At 38.7% G+C, this 21,427-nt stretch overlaps 1 protein-coding gene across 9 annotated transcripts in view; it reads right to left on the bottom strand.

The window, feature by feature from the left end:
* Positions 1 to 21,427, bottom strand: part of LOC124274358 (Kv channel-interacting protein 4-like) — a 462,530-nt gene that overhangs the window by 77,874 nt on the left and 363,229 nt on the right. Inside the window, exon 1 of one of the 9 annotated variants that reach the window (XM_046709728.1) lies at positions 9,339 to 9,461. The exons of 6 other annotated variants lie outside the window; for them this stretch is intronic. In XM_046709728.1, coding sequence (XP_046565684.1) covers positions 9,339 to 9,387 — 49 coding nt within the window. In that variant the 5' untranslated portion in view covers positions 9,388 to 9,461. Of the gene's footprint in view, positions 1 to 6,833; positions 7,891 to 9,338; positions 9,462 to 21,427 lie in introns of those variants that run through there. 2 more of the 9 variants (XM_046709731.1, XM_046709733.1) reach the window with 2 other exon arrangements.

The following is a 21,427-nucleotide window of genomic DNA, read 5'->3' as shown; positions in this document are numbered from 1 at the left end:
AAGGTGACACGGCAAGAAACATTTCTATCATCATTGAACAGGGTAGCCTTGCTCAAAGGTTGTACTGAAGGCTAATCCCGTGGATGTATAGTAATTCTATTCTTCAAAGAGGAAACTCTAGAAAAGCGGATAGTACAATCTAAGGACGCCAGTCTGTTATTTATATTTTTTTAGAAATTTTCATTTAAACTATTAATATTTACCTTAGAGATTTGAGCAAGTCTAGGAACAGGACTGAAGCTATAGAAACTCTCTGGCATCAAACAGAGGGTGTTCTCCATGAACAATGTTGCACAACTGTGTACTGTATGCAGGGGCATGTTTAAGGACTTAATACATATATATGGACCTAATACACAAGTGTATATATGTACTTAACACATACGTTAAAGTATATATGTACTTAACACATATGAGTATATATGTACTTAACACATACATGTATATATGTACTTAACACATACATGTATATATGTACTTAACACATACATGTATATATGTACTTAACACATACAAGTATATATGTACTTAACACATACAAGTATATATGTACTTAACACATACATGTATATATGTACTAACACATACGAGTATATATGTACTTAACACATACATGTATATATGTACTAACACATACTGAAAGTATATATGTTTAACTTAACACATACATGTATATATGTACTAACACATACATGTAGTATATATGTACTTAACACATACATGTATATATGTACTAACACATACGAGTATATATGTACTTAACACATACATGTATATATGTACTAACACATACATGTATATATGTACTTAACACATACATGTATATATGTACTTAACACATACATGTATATATGTACTTAACACATATGAGTATATATGTACTTAACACATACATGTATATATGTACTAACACATATGAGTATATATGTACTTAACACATACATGTATATATGTACTAACACATACGAGTATATATGTACTTAACACATACATGTATATATGTACTTAACACATACGTGTATATATACTTAACACACATGTGTCTATATGTACATAATACACACATGATCAGAAGTATTTAATACACATATACATGTACAAGTACACAGATACACCATGCACACTTTCTGTTATCATCCATACGTAATAACACTGGTTAGTCCTTATAACAAGATTAACTTGTGCAACAGTGGATTGGTTGAAATGCTATTTCAGATGTAGTGAAGATGGGTGATTGCTGGGGAATCCATTTTTTCTTATGTGAGCAGTTATCCCGCAGTATCACAAAGGACATTGTTGTAAGGGAAGACTGTAGTTAACACTAACTTATGTTAATAACTACACTGATTACTTATAACCAGGGAGCAAGTGAGTACGGTTTTACACCACTTTTAGCAATATTCCAGTAATATCACGGAGGGGGACACCACAAATGGGCTTCACACATTGTACCCATGTGGGGAATCAAACCCAAGTCTTCAGCGTGAGGAGCGAACACTTTAACCACTAGGCTACCCCACCATCCACATATAACCAGTACAACTGATAAGGACAAATGGCATTGTGTATTCATGATCCAGACCCGTTCATATCCACCGTACCTGTTGCTAGAAACTATTAAAGGAGTCACACTTATTTTTTGAAACAATTGTCAGAAGTTACATAAAGTCTTGAAGATTATTTACATGAAATGCATTGGATGATGATGAAGATGTCCAAGGCCGTATCTGACCATCAAACAAGTAGGATTAAACAAGATGTTGAGTTTTTTAATCTTTTATTTTAACACTTGCCAATTAAGAATTTGATGGCGTTTTCAAACAGCAACAACCAATAAAGTGGATGATAATATTTAAATGACGAGGTGTTAGAGCCGTTATCATGCAATTTTTGTGATTCTATTGTGATAGCAGCCTAAGCGTTGGCTGACTGACTGGCATACAAATCACAATGTGCTATAAATCCCTAATTGCCAGGTCTTCAATAATTAACACACAATCTTTGAGATTCTCAAATCAGCAAATGGCACGCACCTAGCATTATCAGGTAAAATGGTGCCTTTTCCTAACGAAAAGTCAATACTTGTTACATTGCTGCACGCAAGACAAAGGGTCAAGCCAAGACCTATGGGAGAATGTATTGCGGTCTACTCAACACACTGGTTCCGCGGAGTGGGCTTGATGCTGAACACCTTTTGTCTTTCAGAAATAGAATTGTTAGCTAATAAAAGGTTTGAGTCAACCACAAATGGCAAAGGAATTATTGTTAAACATTCATCAGCTGACATAACTCAGTGTAACAGATGCACTACCATGGTGGTATACTTAATGTATGAGTGATGCAAAATATATGAATAAAAGTGAATAAATAAATTGCATGATATTCTGATTTTGACTGGCTAGCTTAGAAATTGATTTACATGCACATGAAATATGACTTGGTTTCTGGACACTGGAAACCTAACGGAAATGTAATGAAACTTATGATGTGCACAGCAGTTTATATGGTTCCACAAACATGAACTCACGTCAATTCTTAGGTAATTAAAAATATCCAACAATTCAGGAACGTATGTCAATTACAAAGATACAGATTCAGCCCTGTCATGCGTATCTCTCTATATAATGGTCGAATATTTTCATTTTAATATATATGGTCGATATATGAGTATATTGGTATATGAGTAAATTGGCTTTCACAATGGCAAGGATGCCAAAGGGACAATGAGACATATGTTAACACAGAAACTCAATAGTTGGGGATCTGAAATTCAAACCAAGAGATCCTGAAAGGGAAGCAACACTACATAGATAACCTGCTCCATAGATAACCTGGTCCATTGATAACCTGGTCACTGGTGGTCCTGTGTCTGTGCAGGCTCAACAGTAAACCGTTGAAGGTGTGCATATTGTAATGGAACAAATGATGCATTTATGCTAAAATGTCAAAACTGTCAACAAGTCCCAGCTGTGAGAGGACATTGTATTGTACAGAGGACATTCTCATGAAGTCCCCTGAACCCATTTCTGAAAGAGGATAGCTTGCATTTCTCCACATACTGAACAAAAAACAGGTATCAAGAATATTTTGGGGATATTGTTATGAAGTAAAACTGAGCAAACAGTTTCCTGGAAATATCCCTCAAATATTAAAATCCCTAAATGTTCAGAGTAGATCCAACAAGCCATGAATAACAAAAAATGGTTCTTCAAATATTTGATGTTTTGAATTAAAGAATAAATAAAAAATGAGTTAAATTTTGTTGAAATTATAATTACACTGAAATAAAGCCTGGTTACTAAGTGCAAGATCATTCAATGTTTCAACAAATATGGATCATTAATATGTATTCAATACCTAAACCTCATGCTCCAAATGGTGATGTGGAGCCATATGTGCACATGCCTTCCTGCTCCAGTGACTTGGAGCAAGCTAGGCCAGCATACACACTGTAACTGATGCAAAACATGATCAGCTCAATCAATGAATGTAGGCAAAACTATTAATCTAAAACACACAAATTACACATGGCTGAAAAAGTACAAATGTTATGGAACGATTGAATGGATATAGAGAAAAAGGAAAAGGTTATATCGTGCTGAATATCATGCAGAACTAGATAGACAGATAGCACTGGGCAGGACACAAGGACTTTCATAAGAAATTATAGGATATATGTTGGAATAATTCGCTGATAATTCATCTTGCTAATACTGCATGAAGAAATCTCCTTTGACAAGCATTGGTAGCTATCCTGAAATCCATCAGTACATGCCTCTCGTATTACCCCCAAATAGATTTGGTAATGTGATTTGCTGTTAGCCATGTTGAGAGCTTCCCCATCCAGATCATATGCTGTCCAAAAGTAAACATATTATTTCATGTTCTTCTTGGAGTAAAACAATAATTCAATCAGTCAGTACCCTTAACAGTGTATAACCTAATTTCTTTATTCAATGTTCTTTCAGGAGCAAATGGAAATTGTATTACCATGTGGTGGTTGTCTTAATAGAGTGGTACAGCAAGTGTACAATTCTTGCTGTACTTGAGAGCTGTCCTTGTGTTGTGTCCAGCACTGTAGAACTAGATGTTAGAGTGCTTGTGCACAATCACAGTAGCTCAGCACATCAAACCCTCAACATATGCCAGCCTACAGAACCTGTTTACATGGAATCTCCACGGTGCCAACTGTCTCATTAATAAATCACATTAATTATCAATACACTATCTGGAGCTGTCTCGAAGACCATTTATTTGGAACACTTTGAAGTATCTGGGGACCAGTAATTGGACCTTACAGTTACAACATTCATTATTCATGTCAAATATTTATGTATTGTTCAAATACAGCACTTATTTCAATTTTATTGTTCAAGTGCCCTCACTTCAAGTCTTATGTTCATGTGCTGCATATTCATTTCAATTGTCTTATCTAATCAAGCACATATTTCAAATGTATTGTTCAAATGGAGCACTTATTTCAATTTTATAATACCATGTGATGCACAAGTTTCGATTTTATTGTTCATGTGCTGCATATTCATTTCAATTGTCTTATCTAATCAAGCACATATTTCAGTTGTATTGTTCATGTGATGCACATATTTCAGTTGTATTATTCAAGTGAAGCACGTTTCAATTATTTTAATATCTGTGCTATAAATGACATTTTGCAAGTGATGCATATACTTCAATTAATTGAATGTCTGTGCTATAAATGAGATATTATATACTTCAGTCAATTGAATGTCTGTGCTATAAATGACATATTATTCAAGGGACGTTATACTTCAGTCAATTGAATGTCTGTGCTATAAATGACATATTATTCAAGGGACGTTATACTTCAATTGATTGAATGTCTGTGCTATAAATGACATATTATTCAAGGGACGTTATACTTCAGTCAATTGAATGTCTGTGCTATAAATGACTTATTATTCAAGGGACGTTATACTTCAGTCAATTGGATGTCTGTGCTATAAATGACTTATTATTCAAGGGACGTTATACTTCAATTGATTGAATGTCTGTGCTATAAATGACTTATTATTCAAGGGACGTTATACTTCAATTGATTGAATGTCTGTGCTATAAATGACATATTACTCAAGAGATGCATATATTCCAAATAATTGGATGTCTGCTGTGCCATAAATGACATGTTGATAAAGTGGCTCCATTCCTCTTTCAAAGCATTGTAAGAAATCATAGTTTCCAGACCATTTCATATACTTATCACAGGTTTAACACAGCATGATGATCCACCACCTGTTTGTGGTGGCATTTCTGTAGTGCTTTCCTAAGAACTAGCTACAAGTGTAAGTCTTCATGTTCACCAATCCTCTCCCTGCCTGCACTCTTAACCTCCCTGTATAATTAATGTCATTCAGCTATCTGGTGAAGCCACATTGACTGGGATTGCTGAGGCAGGAGGAGGAACCTAATCTGTATACCATCTGATTTTTCACACTTACTTGATTTCTTTAAAGGGATACATAAAAACTATCACTTCCTTTGTTCTTCATTGCAATCTACTATCATGTATCAGGAGAATAGTAAAACATATTTTCGTTTTAGTCACAATATGCTGCAGTTGTGGGCAGTGATCTTTGCATATTTATATCTGAACATACATACCAATATATAAACTCACCTACAGCCTATTTCAGAATTGTATCTTGACTCAAGTATATAATCATAGTGATTAACACTGTCCACAGTAAAGTAACTGTAAAACGTATAGTTATATGTATGACCAGACACATGTATTACCTGTGATTTCAATGCAACTCCTCCACCATGATGTCATACACCTGTCATACACATTCTATACTCACGTCATTTTCACCATATTCATTCTATCCCAAAGGTAAATTCATTGGTGTTCAAACATATACAAATCCTAAACTGCAACACGCTCCAATGCTAAGATAAATACATAAACTAACTGACATGATTGCTATTGGTATTATGTAACAGTCCTGTAATACTTTTCTTTACATGGCCATATGTTGAAGGGATGTGCGAGTTAGTCCTGGCATCACATGCTTCAAGTCCTGTGTGCTATGCCCAACACAACATCAAATAAACAAACATAACTGCAAAGTTGGAGGCCCAGAGAGATAGAGTGCTCATAATCAACAAACTGACATCAGAACATAAAGGCCAATAACATGACGAAAACTTGGCATTCCCAGAATACTAACTCAATATTTCAACTCAAGTCGGAAGAACTCATAAAATTATTAAAATCACACCCTTTCACCGTTTGACGGCAATGAGACAACATCTGATTCTCCTATACACTCAAGGAAATTTGTCTGTTTATTTTGTCCATATTTGGTCATAATGATTCTACACCAGTTCTGATTGATGTAACAGAAGCTTGTTCAGTCACTAAGGTTAAACATCCTTCTAATCTCATTCTATACACAAACTATGCTTGTCAGAATTCATGTATTCCATACATGCACATCATTAACATCTAATAAATGTCACACAAAAATCCAATTCATGGGTTTCATGGTGGTTTAAATAAACTGTTAGAACAGTTTGAACTGACAAAACAATGTTGAATATTGCTTGAATATTTTGCTCAGGAATTTTCTTAATAAAGAATCACATTTGTTTTAAATCTCTTCTTATACTTATCAATTTACTTTCACTTTGTGAACAAACTTAAGTAAATGTAACAGAAATTGAAATGAAGTTATACTAACTTAATAAGACATTCTTATTACTTAAGCTATTTCAGTTATTGTTCTGATTTTCGTCTATTGCCTCATCAACATAACAAACTGAATAAAATAAACATTGTGTTGTAAAAATACCTCCAAGTTGGACCTTGTCGTATATATTACCCATGGTGGTGACGACGAGATGGACCAGATCATTTGCTGGAGGTCAACAGTGTCGCTGCACACGGTCGAAGAGAAGCAACACTAACACACCATATGACATGAACAGTCTGCCAGTCCGTACATCCGTGTATCCAAACTGCTATTACTGCTGAAGCAGCCCAAAGATCATCCCAAACAGAAGCCGTATGTGAAGCTTACAAATGTTAGCTTCAGGTAAAGAAATCTTGCCTCAGATGATAAGCTTGGTCACTATTTCCTCCATTGCTTCTGTGACAATTTGTGCAAACTTGATGCCAATTGGTAATAATTTGTTTGTCCCTGGTTTCATCAACAACACCTACAAACTACCACTACTAATAGAGTCAGTGAGAATTAAAAGGACGTCATGTACAGGTGATGGATAACATTAAACACGAGCAGTCCCCATAATGACCACGTTGGCCGCTGGACAGTCCATGAGGACCCCTCACATCTCACAGCTGTAAACAGTTATCCCGACCACAGATTACCCATGCCAGCTATCTCAGTCGGATTTACTCCACATGCATCTCTCAGAGTCAGCTGACAGCTTTACCCGTACATCTCCGCTGCTACAGCGCCATTCACCAATACTAAGCCAGCCAGAGGATGGTGAGCTGGCAGTGGCCAGGCTGCTCATAGACGGCTCGGACGCAGCGTCAGACTGAGATGAAGCGAACAGCCAGGTAGCTGTCCCCTAGTGCCACAGTGTTGCAATACTGACACTGCTCTTTCTCCCTCCCTCTGCTAGAATCCTGCTACGTCCGTCCGTGACTAATCAATACTCGGGTGACTGCCGCCTGACAGTCGTGTCCTGGAAGCCTCCGCTGAGACTGTAGATGTAGAGGAAGAGGAGGAGGCTCTCACACCTGTCGCAAGTGTCACCATTCCCACCTTCTAAACGATGCCTGCTGCATGTATGGCGGAACTCTGTGTAGGAGGCTGATGGTGGCCGCTCACCTGATGCATGTCTGAAGATACCGTCAGTCCAGCAGAGAGTGCAGCTCCAGGCTTCGTTAAATGTAAACATATACCTACACATACAACCCTAGACCCGGGTTCCGTCAGTCAGGCTAAACACAAAGACTAAGGAACATACAATACACTCAAACTTCCATCAAAAGTATTCCGCATGGACTCATATTTATACAGTTTTTTACATGCTCATAATGAGCTTACAGGTATTTTTGTCAACAAACAGTGAATGCTGTCACGCACACCCTGCAGCTCATTATGCCGATGAAAGTGTTTTCTGGTAGAGTGTAGGTATCTTATTACCTTGATACAGCTATCAACAATCCGTTCCTTCCTTATAATGATTGATTAATTGGATAAACGGCCCGGGAACGAGACAGAAACAAGATAACAGGTGTTAAATTGAGGTTTAACTGTTTTACCACCTTCAAACAGCACTTCTAATGACAGGAAGTAACCGCAATATTTTAGACTGAACTTTTGGGGCATTCTCTGCCATTGTACATTTCATTCTCCAGCATGAGCTGGGCCATCAGACATGGATGGCACAATGTGTTAACTCACTGCACGCAACATCATAAACTTTGAACATTTAATCAATGTGTACAAAAATCGGAGTTATCCGTGAAGGGTTCAAACAAAAACATACCAGTGTGTTGATTACTAGCTCTCTCTCACTCATTTTAACCATCCCTATTGTTAAATTAATGTAATAATAGCAAGTCAATAACAATTTTTTTGCACAGATTTTCTGTCAGGTGACCCCCAAGCAGGAGGTAAAATACACAAATTAATGACACAGTCAGGGTTAATTTAAAGATAATTCCCAGCAGGGAGATGAAAACAGGGCCCAATTCATAGAGCTATCGTAGCGCTACGACTATCTGTCGTACCACCTGTACTGTAACAGACTTATGACAGTCGTAGCGCTACGATAGCTTTCTGAAACGTGGCCCAGAAGCCTATTAAAATTAGACACATTATTTGAATTTTCGGTGACTTCTGCAAATTTTAAGTTATGAGTAAACATAAAACAGAAAAATAGGACTGTCTTGTGTACTACTAGTAGAGGACAAACTTTATGGATGAACAACTTCTTTATTCGGGTGATGCAACATTTTAATACAGATTCTGGTATCGGTGTCAAGCAAACATCAACATCATCCAGTGATTTATTTGATGTTATCCGAGTACTCACATAAATCTGGAGATGCAATACCTTCCAGAAAGTGGTCAAGTGTAATCACTGCTTTTTTAGTTATGTACTAGCAATAAGGGTGGGTTCAAAACATGGACCAGATTTCAACCAAAGAAGTACTGGAATATGAACTTTACTGATTTTGTATTATCTCAAAAGAACATTTGTAACAGAGATACACGAGTAACAGCAGCAGGAGGATATACATTAATACAGCGTCCTGTTCTTTATTGTCAACACAAATCAGTATTATTGGTTGGATAATATGACATTTATACACTCACTGTTCTCGACTGTAGACACATCCCCTGGTGAAAGCCGACTGTTCATCATTTACTGATCGGTCCACAACAAGCAACAATGTACATATTCTAACAACACCTTCCTGCAAGAAGCATCAGTGACAGGAGGGACACTGGTAATGTAGCTCAACTAGCACCAGGTTCAGGTACAGTGTGATACAATGTAGAGCACAAGAACACTGAATACTGTTGATATACACCACAATATATATTATAAATTATAATGCATACTGTGTTCTTGAGTTACCTTTTCAAGCACTGGATTTAATATCACTCATACACAAGTACTGCATGGTTGATTACAAGCTCTCTTTTTCTCTCCTCATTTTACCATTTTCATTATTAAATTAATGTAATAGCAGGCCAATTACAATTTTAATATAGATTTTCTTTTTCATATATACTGTGTTTTTGATTTACCTTCATAAATACTGGATTTAATATCACCCATTTAATAATAACAAATTTCACCATTGTCCCTTTACATAATATAATATATTAATCCCATTACATAAGAGAGAGAGAGATATATATATAGAGAGAGAGAGAGAGAGAATGAGATTGTTAGGTAGTTCTGTAGAATATAAAATGAATGAATTTTGCAATTCTTAATGAGTGAGTGAGCTTAGTTTTACGCCACATTCAGCAATATTCCAGCAATATCACAGCGGAGAGCACCAGAAATGGGCTTCACACATTGTACCCATGTGGGGAATCGAACCCGGGTCTTCGGTGTGACGAGCGAACGCTTTAACCACTAGGCTACCCCACCACTCCTGCAATTCTTAAGATAACTGGAAATTATTGAAACTATATAAGAAGGGGACATAACTCTGCTATATCTTTTACACCAGACAGTAAGTCAGTGTGTGTGTGAGGGAGCGTGAAGACAGTAGCATCAGATCTTCCGCAATGACTTCACGATGATCCACTTGAACACTGACATATATACAGTCAAGTGAGAGGCATTATGTGATCAGAGAGCAATAATTGAAACCAAGAATCTTGTAAAGGTTAATGCAAATTAAGGATTTCCATTAAAATGTAAATTAGAGCTATAAGCAGTCATGTTGTAGTAGACACTTGAATGTCAAACAGTGACACCAGAATAACTGTGGCCTTATCTGCCTTCAGTGAACAAAACCTCATCACAACTCCACACAACTGTGGTGTGCAACTGTGGTGGGCAGCTGTGGTGCACCACTGTCCCCATCGCACCAAGAGCCATGAGCACACCTCAGACTGACTGAGTTTGGATTTACGCCGTTTTTAGCAATATTACAGCAATATCATGGCGGGGGACACCAGAAATGGGCTTCACAAATTGTACCCATGTGGGGAATCGAACCCAGGCCTTCGGCGTGACAAGCGAACGCTTTAACCACTAGGCTACCCCACTGCCCACACACCTCAGAAGGCCTTATGGTTGATCACACTGGCCTGGAACACTTAGCAGATCCTGGAGTTAAGAAACCTCTGGGTGTCTCTGTCAGCATTCATTAATATGATCAAATGTTATGGTACACGGAAGACTGATGTACTACAGGTATCTGCAGGGCCAAGATATTAAATTCTCAGCAGACCAACTCTTTAGCAATCTCCAACACAAGTGTGTGAGTGAGTGAGGGATACAAAGAGAATCTCACTATCTCTTTTGCTAGCAAATATATCATCATGAGTTGATAAAGTAACAAATATCCAAATATCTGAGGCTTGCCGAGGATATTTTTACTTTTATCAACGAGTGTTGATATATTTGATATATCAGAAGATAAGAGGGTAACATGCTAATTATCATAAAAAATCCCTCTTCATTAGTTTTCAATGAAAAATATACATGTCTGAACACATTACAGCCATTAGACTTGCAGTGCAGCGGTGTCATAGCATTGTGACGTCATCAAGTTCATGACGTCATAGCATTGTCAGGGCATTCTAAAAAATGTGCTGTCAAAGCGATATCACCTAGGAGATATCTCTCAAAACAGTTTTGGGTGATAAATTTAGATGAACCCTATGATAATCAGCAAAAGTCTGGTATTAAACCAATGGTAACTATGTTACCATAGAGGTCTAAATCAGCTTAGAGTTGAGCTTGGGTAGGTGTGTCGCTGGGTAGGTGTGTCGCTGGGTGTGTGTGTGTGTGCATGTGCATGTGTGTATGTTGTTGTGGCAGACAGAATGAAGAGAACTTGATGTGTGTTCGTCGTCGCAGACAGAATGAAGAGAACTTGATGTGTGTTGGTTGTGGCAGACAGAATGAAAAGAACTTGATGAGTGTGTTGGTTGTGGCAGACAGAATGCAGAGAACTTGATGTGTGTGTTGTTGCAGACAGAATGAAGAGAACTTGATGTGTGTGTCGTGGCAGACAGAATGAAGAGAACTTGATGTGTGTGTCATGGCAGACAGAATAAAGTGAACTTGATGTGTGTGTTGGCAGACAGAATGAAGAACTTGATGTGTGTGTTGGTTGTGGCAGACAGAATGAAGAACTTGATGTGTGTGTTGGTTGTGGCAGACAGAATGAAGAACTTGAAGACAGAATGAAGAACTGATGTGTGTGTGTGGTTGTGGCAGACAGAATGCAGAGAACTATGTGTGTGGCGTGGCACTTGATGTGCACATAAAGAAACTGTGCATACAAAAATTTATAATCTAAATTTATCAAACCTGTGTAGACACATAAGGATTTAAACTCAGAGGTTAGTGACATGTATCCAACATGCATGCACGTGCCACGGTCTGTGATGTCAGTGGGTTCGTCCTTGAGACGTGCAAGACGTTGTTGCACGTGCTTTCCGGGAAAGAGAAACAAAGCAAATGAATGCCACACAATACTGCCACTTTGGAAAGCTCAACCCCTGCCCTTGCGATCGTTCAAAAAACGGCTATTGAAACGCATAGCATGCCAACGTTATGAGGCCATTGGGATGGTCCGTGGGGGAATGTCTCAACGACAAGTGGCTGCACATTTCCACTACCACCGGAACACCATTTCTGCACTGGTGAGACGCTACCAGAACACAAATGACGTCATCGATCGGCCACGTTCTGGACGTCCACGTGTAACAACACCAAGACAGGACAGATGGATAAGGGTGACCCATCTGCGCCACAGGTTTCAGACTGCAGTGATGACTGCCCGAACCATCACAGGACTTCGCCGTATCCACCCCAACACAGTTCGACAACGTTTACGTCACCACGGGATCAGACCAACAGGACAATGCCCGCCCTCATACGGCAAGGGTTGCTATGGATTTCTTGCAATACAACAACGTTGACTTACTGCCTTGGCCTGCAAATTCACCGGATCTCTCCCCGATAGAGCATGTTTGGGACGAGATGGATCGCCGTCTACGCCGTCTTCCTCATCCGCCAGATAACGTCCTTGACCTTGCAACAGAACTTGAGAGAATCTGGCGTGACATCCCACAAGCCTTCCTTGCACGTTTGATAGGCTCTATGCGTCGTCGATGCACTGCTGTTCTCAATGCCGATGGTGGACATACCTGTTATTGAGCTTGTGACATGGTCGTTTGACCCCTGTCCCGCTTGTGGACTCGTGACGTCATTGTGATGGACTTTTCAATTGAAATTCTCCCGACTTCTTATGGTCTCATGATCCCTCCATTAAAGTTTATATGTACCTTTGACATTGTTATCGTACTTATCAACTGGGATAATATTTTGACAATGCACAGTTTCTTTATGTGGCTAATATAGAACTTGATGTGTGTGTTCTGGCAGACAGAATGAAGTGAACTTGATGTGTGTGTCATGGCAGACAGAATGAAGAGAACTTGATGTGTGTTTCGTGGCAGACAGAATGAATAGAACTTGATGTGTGTGTCGTGGCAGACAGAATGAATAGAACTTGATGTGTGTGTCATGGCAGACAGAATGAAGAAAACTTGATGTGTGTTGGTTGTGGCAGACAGAATGAATAGAACCTGATGTGTGTTGGTTGTGGCAGACAGAATGAATAGAACTTGATGTGTGTGTCATGGCAGACAGAATGAATAGAACTTGATGTGTGTGTCATGGCAGACAGAATGAATAGAACTTGATGTGTGTGTCGTGGCAGACAGAATGTAGAAAACTTGATGTGTGTGTCATGGTAGACAGAATGAAGAAAACTTGATGTGTGTGTCATGGCAGACAGAATGAAGAGAACTTGATGTGTGTGTTGTGGCAGACAGAATGAATAGAACTTGATGTGTGTGTCATGGCAGACAGAATGAAGAACTTGATGCACATGTGTCAGACAGCATACAGAATGTAGAAACTTGATGTGTGTTGGTTGTGGCAGACAGAATGAATAGAACTTGATGTGTGTTGGTTGTGGCAGACAGAATGAAGAGAACTTGATGTGTGTTGGTTGTGGCAGACAGAATGAATAGAACTTGATGTGTGTGTCGTGGCAGACAGAATGAATAGAACTTGATGTGTGTGTCATGGCAGACAGAATGAATAGAACTTGATGTGTGTGTCTTGGCAGACAGAATGAAGTGAACTTGATGTGTGTGTCGTGGCAGACAGAATGTAGAAAACTTGATGTGTGTGTCATGGCAGACAGAATGAAGAAAACTTGATGTGTGTTGGTTGTGGCAGACAGAATGAAGAGAACTTGATGTGTGTGTCATGGCAGACAGAATGAAGAGAACTTGATGTGTGTGTCGTGGCAGACAGAATGAATAGTACTTGATGTGTGTGTTGGTTGTGGCAGACAGAATGAATAGTACTTGATGTGTGTGTCATGGCAGACAGAATGAAGAGAACTTGATGTGTGTTGGTTGTGGCAGACAGAATGAATAGAATTTGATGTGTGTGTCATGGCAGACAGAATGAAGAGAACTTGATGTGTTTGTCATGGCAGACAGAATGTAGAAAACTTGATGTGTGTTGGTTGTGGCAGACAGAATGAAGAGAACTTGATGTGTGTTGGTTGTGGCAGACAGAATGAATAGAACTTGATGTGTGTGTCATGGCAGACAGAATGAAGAGAACTTGATGTGTGTGTCATGGCAGACAGAATGAAGTGAACTTGATGTGTGTGTCGTGGCAGACAGAATGAAGAGAACTTGATGTGTGTGTCATGGCAGACAGATTCAGAGAACTTGATGTGTGTCATGGCAGACAGAATGAAGAGAACTTGATGTGTGTCTCATGGCAGACAGAATGTAGAGAACTTGATGTGTGTGTCGTGGCAGACAGAATGAAGAGAACTTGATGTGTGTGTCGTGGCAGACAGAATGAAGAGAACATGATGTGTGTCTGTGGCAGACTGACCCAGAAGAGCCTGGTGTGTGTGTCCCTGTAGTATAGAAAGAGAGACATGCTTACCCAATTGACTGAACGTGAAGACAAGTTTCTCCATCTTTGGGTCACAAGAAGGTGTCGGCTAGAGAGGTTTAGCCTTTCTTGTATGGCTTCAGAGTGGTATACATGTAATATTTTCAGAAAGAATTAGAAATGGAAATATTGATGTCATTGGAATATTTTACCAGAACTTGGAAATAGATACGCAATAAAACATTCATAGCAAGCGAAAATAGCTCAGCTGCTACTAATTTTCTTCAGTTTTTAATAACAAGGGAAATGTCAAAGAGGAAAATGTTGAGTGTGACGTCATATTTCTGTTCCATATCCCATTTCTTGAGTTAAATCTGATACTACAGTACTATTAAGTCCATGGATATGGAACACGATAATGCCGAGCAGACGTACGACATTAAAGATTGTACTCCCTCACTTTATTATTATTTCATTTTTATCTTGTAACTAATAATCACACAATAATGATATTTGTGATTTAAGTCAACAATCACTTCATTTGACCACTTACACCATTGTTGGGTTGAAGTTTCAGAGACAAATGCAATCAAGCAAATTGATAGCACCAGCAACATCCACACCTCTCAATACAAGCATTCATACACAACTTCCAACACACAGACACACCATCTGTTTCAACACATCTATCAACACACAGTTTCATTTGCAACCTCCCCAAACACACAAAGTGCAGGACGTGTGGTGTAGCTTCCTGGATGACAGGAGCGATACCAACAGTGTTCAGTGTTGAAGCTTCTTAAATGACGGAAACGATACCAACAGTGCTCAGTGTTGTAGCTTCTTGGATGACAGAAGCAATACCAACATGTTCAGTGTTGAAGCTTCTTGGATGACACAAGCGATACCAACAGTGTTCAGTGTTGAAGCTTCTATTGGATGACACAAGCAATACCAACAGTGTTCAGTGTTGAAGCTTCTATTGGATGACACAAGCAATACCAACAGTGTTCAGTGTTGAAGCTTCTATTGGATGACACAAGCAATACCAACAGTGTTCAGTGTTGAAGCTTCTATTGGATGACAAAAAACAGCGTTCAGTGTTGATACCAACAGTGTTCAGTGTTGAAGCTTCTATTGGATGACACAAGCGATACCACCAGTTTTCAGTGTTGAAGCTGCTGTTGGATGACACAAGCGATACCAACAGTGTTCAGTGTTGCAGCTTCTTGATGACAGAAGCAATGGATGACACAAGCTTTACCACCAGTGCTCGGTGTTGTACATTCTTGGATGACACAGTGATACCAACAGTGTTCAGTGTTGTAGCTTCTTGGATGACAGGAGTGATACCAACAGTGTTCAGTGTTGTACATTCTTGGATGACAGGAGTGATACCAACAGTGTTCAGTGTTGTAGCTTCTTGGATGACAAGAGTGATACCAACAGTGTTTAGTGTTGTAGATTCTTGGATGACAGAATCAATACCAACAGCAATTATTGTTGTAGTTTCCTGCATGACGGAAGCGATACCAACAGCACTCAGTGTTGTAGCTTCTTAGATGACAGAAGCGATATCAATAGTTCTCAGTGTTGTAGCTTCTTGGATGATGGAAGCGATACCAACAGCAGTCAGTGTAGCTTTATAGATGTCACAAGCAATACCAACAGCGCTCAGTGTTGTAGCTTCTTGGATGACAGAAGCAATACCAACAGCAATCAATGTTCTATCTTCTTGGATGACAGAAGCAATACCAACAGCAATCAATGTTCTATCTTCTTGGATAACAGAAGCAATATCAACAGCAATTATTGTTGTAGGTTCCTGCATGACAGAAGTGATACCAACAGCTCTCGGTGTTATAGTTTCCTGAATTAGTTTGAGTAATTTAGATCCCCAGCAGAAAGCAGCACATGACACTTGCAAGACAGGAAGCCATTAGTGTGGTATTGACTGAGTGTCAATATTGCTGGGGCAGATGAAGAGGTACCGTCACTGGGGATACTTCTCCATGTGAAATATTTCTCATCTGACAATCCATGAGTAAATGTGTAATCCATGTGTACATAATACTCCAGCACACTGAGTGCACACGGACAGGTCTGACAGTCAGTTTGGTCAGTGTTTGTGCCAAATAAATGTGTGTTTAGACAACAATGCACGCATGAAGGCTAAGAAATCGTCTCTATATTACACTATAGTACAACTATATTACACTATATGACACTATATTACACTATATTACAACTGACACTATATTACACTATATTACACTATATTACAACTGACACTATATTACACTATATTACACTATATTACAACTGACACTATATTACACTATATTACAATATGACACTATATTACACTATATTACATATTACAACTATATTACTGACACTATATTACAACTGACACTATATTACAACTGACACTATATTACACTATATTACACCATATTACAACTGACACTGTATCACTAGCATCACAACCACTGCACACATCAACCTTGTACTTGACCTTGTACTTGACCTTGTACTTGAGGTTGTAATGTCAAGATAACTTCACTTACTGAGACACAGCGACTTGCACACATGCTTGTGTCCTTGTGTCCTTGGTCTGGTCGGTCTACTGTGCTTGTGTCCTTACTACTCGGTCTGCTTTGTATGGAGTAAGCGCCATGAGACACCATCATAGTTTAACATGGACCCCACTATTCCAACACGAACACCCAGTTGTTGTTTTATGCTCACCATGCAGAACATGACGCAGGGTAACAAGTAGTAACTTATGTCAACATATTTCGGTGTGACTCAATAACCTTCCACTTTCCAGGCGTATGTTCTGTCCACTAGAAGATGAGGCAGTCATGTCATCAACAGAAGAATTACTAGCTGTGTCATTAGAATTTCAACAGAAAACATCTGCTGCGATTAAATGACATTGGTACCTTACCAAATATCAACAGAATTCTGATAGCTACCGTATATGTAATTCAAGGTAGAAACTGTGATTTCTTAAGAGTTCTTCATTTCTAAATTTTATCTGTTGCTGCTCACAGCATTACCCAATAAATGGTCAAACGCAACACCAGTTACAGATGGTAGGAACAGTAAGAGTGCTATATATTGTTGTGTGCTAATCACTCGCACTTATTATAAAGTTTCTTGGTGATTTCAAGCCTCTTGTATGAGTGCTATATATTGTTGTATGTTAAACACTCGCACTATGTTTCTTGGTGAGTTCATGCCTCTTGTATGAGTGCTATATATTGTTGTATGTTAAACCTCGCACTATGTTACTTGGTGAGTTCAAGCCTCTTGTATGAGTGCTATATATTGTCGTATGTTAAACCCTCGCACTATGTTTCTTGGTGAGTTCAAGCCGCCTGCTCAGCTGTACACAGCTGTACACAGCTGGAAGCTGCAGGTCATTTGTTTCCTGAAAATGGCCTCCCTTTATCATGTTGCTACCTCCCAAGATAAAGAGCTGCCAGTCAAGAACGAGCTGACTGATCAACCTGCGGCAAGGGCTACTCATATTACTTAGCAGTCACTCTGATTGAAGCCCATTTAATTTACTCCATCTCTCAACTGCCAGTCGAAGAGCCCCATCACCACAACCACGATAGCCGCTTGGATCACGCAGATCGACCCAACACACCTCCATGTCTTCATCCTTAGGCTGACAATGGAATTGTAGTTCAATCTGAATAACGGTGTAGCAAACATATTTATTTCAACTCTCCTCAGCACTTCAACAAAATATTCCAGCGATATTAGAAATCCTTGTAAATAACACAGTCCAAGGCAAGCCAAGCAGTGATTGACAGCCAATCAATGCCCCAGGGCTGAAGACCATCTGATGTGCAAATGACAAAAATAGTTTGAGAAAAGAAGATTACTACTATAGAACATGGAGAGACATGTATGAAATGTCAAAGAAGTGCAATGTGCAATACTTCAGACTGGTTACCTTATCATTTTAAATTCAAGAAATGGATCATTTTCAAAATCAATTTTATCTGCAACAAAGTGGTTGTTTTGAACGTAAGTGTCACAGCTTGCAATATTACTGCAATATTACTGGCAATTCAAATGTTGAAATAAGAGTTAATGTTCCAAAGAAAGAATGTTGTAGTCCATATAAAAGCATGGGTCCCATGACATGGCCAAATTGAGTTTGTGTTGATCCTCTGTCCAACTCCCATGAGATGATTGCACACATTTCCCAAGCAATATTCAACTTATCGCCAAGACTTTGTGGAGACAATTGATTTTCTGACAAAACATATATTGTGTTTGTGATTTGATAAAAACTTCATAGTGTTAAAATCGCTTTGTGAAGATAAAACGCCATGTTTACAAAACGTGGTAACATTGCTTGGTGATTCTTGTGAAGGAAACGGACAAAAGATGATGAAACGATGTGATAGCGACTTCTGCCTCGTGGGTGAGTGGCAAACTACCAAGATTACATCTCACTATTGTGTTAAAGTTGTAATCCCAAAGGAATGATGAACAGCTATTGTGAAAGGGATCACCATTATCAGAAAACACAGAAGCCATAACTTCAGAGCAGAAATAACATAATTATAGCAAAACATCAACAATATTTCCATGTGAGTGACATCAAAGATACATTATGATCAATAATGCAGCAATTAAACTAACTACCCTTGCCACTTTAACTATTTACAACAGCTCAAACCATGATATACTTATGGAAACTTTCCTCATGTACTTATTGATTACTATTTAATAATTAATATATTTCCCCATAAGACTGCCATACAATGTCCACATTACATTCTGTTAATTTTATTTTGAGTACAAAATATGAAAATTAAAAATTAAAAACCTATTTAGATCACTTCTGAAGTTTGCAGAAAAAGTGAATATGAACATTTTTTGAAAGAGTTGCATTGATGCAATGTTGTATTGCACTATAGTCAACAAATTAAATAAATAAAAATAAATAAATTAAAAACGTTTATGACCATACTCCTCAACAGGATAGGATCATAATAATGATCTGTATATTATCAAAGCACTAAATCCACACCCTACAGCAAACTGAGCATTATTACCCAGTCAATGGATCACTACTTGATTTTCATTCCCAACTCCCTAGGGAGTATGCAACCCAAGCTGCCTGTGATGATATATAACCAGCCAAGTCTTACATTGTGATCAGCTGTAGTTTAGTAGACTCATCAACAAGCATGGGTAACAGAGACTGATCCTCCTCATCCGGTTATTGTACAATGGAAGTCAGTTGTCAGGCAATGAAAATACAAGAGACAGTTCAGCCACCAGTCTTCCTGTATGATAAATTTATGCATGTACACTTGTGTGACAACTGTTCACAAGCCATCAGAGTGAGCAAGTCAGTGTTGTTCTACATCGCTTTTACCAATATTCCAGCAATAAAGGTGGGAGTACACAAGAAATAGGCTTTACACATAAGCGCCATGATGGGAGTCGAGACCTGGTCTTTGGCATAATTGACAAATGCTGAAATCAAAGATTGCCCAACCTCCCTGATGCTATCGGAACACCATGGGGTTTGGTGCCATTTTAGTTTCATCACCGAGCTTTCAGGGATATAACCACTCATCTCTGGCCACTATTGTATGTTTTAAATACACCTTTTTCAATTTCTGCAAAATGTGAAGAAGACACGGTATTAACATGCATGAGCTTCACCACACAACTGTCTTAACTAGAGCAGAGTTGTCTCCCTTTGATTGCGGTTGGCATCTTTAACAGTTCATTCAACAAAATATATCTCTGCAACACAAACAAAATTATCACTGCAAATCTACAACATACACCTCGAGCAGTACAATTATATCCCACATTCATTAGAAAAAACCCACAAACATGTTTGACAGAACCGAAACTACATACACAGCAACAGTGAAGAAGAGCTGAAATATCTGCGATTTCCAGGATATTTTCTCAATCAGGGCTTCAAAACATACCTATTTCAACCTGAGTTTGATTATCTATTTTAGAAATTTTTGTTGCAGAAATGTTCCTTGGTAGAAATGTAAACGGAGAGCTTGAATAACACACATTATAACATGCTTGTATCTATACATTAAGTGGTAGAATATGTCTCCAGTGTCCTAATATGTGTGCAACTGCTTGGAAGAATGCCAGTTTCATAGTGCTGGCCCACTGTCTAAGACACTGTACCACTGTTTAGCATTGAGACACTGTTTAGCATTGAGACACTGTACCCAACCAACCAGTTCTTGTTTTAACCCAAAGGCCAGGCAAGGAAACAACAAGGACCATCTTGTACTGTCTATTGGTATGAGACATCCAAGAAAGATTGACTGGCTGAATTTAGTTTTACGCCGCTCTTAGCAATATTCCAGCAATATCACGGCGGGGGACACCAGAAATGGGCTTCACACATTGTACCCATGTGGGGAATCGAACCCGGGTCTTTGGCGTGACGTGGGAACGCTTTAACCACTAGGCTACCCCACCACCCCTCCAAGAAAGAAGCAAACAACGTTCTGTTCTCTGATAATCCATCCTCCAGGCCATGGAGGTCATTCATGTTGAGACTGTGGTAACCCGGTGTAATCTGGTTGGTTGTGCCATCTAATGCTGCTACATTGTGACACATGCAACTGGTCATCCTGACCAAAACTTATCGAAATGTGAGTAGTTTAAGTACTTCCTTGCATGGGTAATAACAGCTTTATTACATCTGACACAATGTCATAGTCATCACAGTAAAGTTGAATAAAACAAATTA

The sequence above is a fragment of the Haliotis rubra genome, unplaced genomic scaffold, assembly GCF_003918875.1.
Source record: "Haliotis rubra isolate DU_JTF1 unplaced genomic scaffold, ASM391887v1 Scf19, whole genome shotgun sequence".
Taxonomy (NCBI): Eukaryota; Metazoa; Mollusca; class Gastropoda; order Lepetellida; family Haliotidae; genus Haliotis; species Haliotis rubra.
The sequence above is the reverse complement of the archived record's forward strand: the minus strand, read 5'-3'. Positions and strand labels throughout refer to the sequence as shown.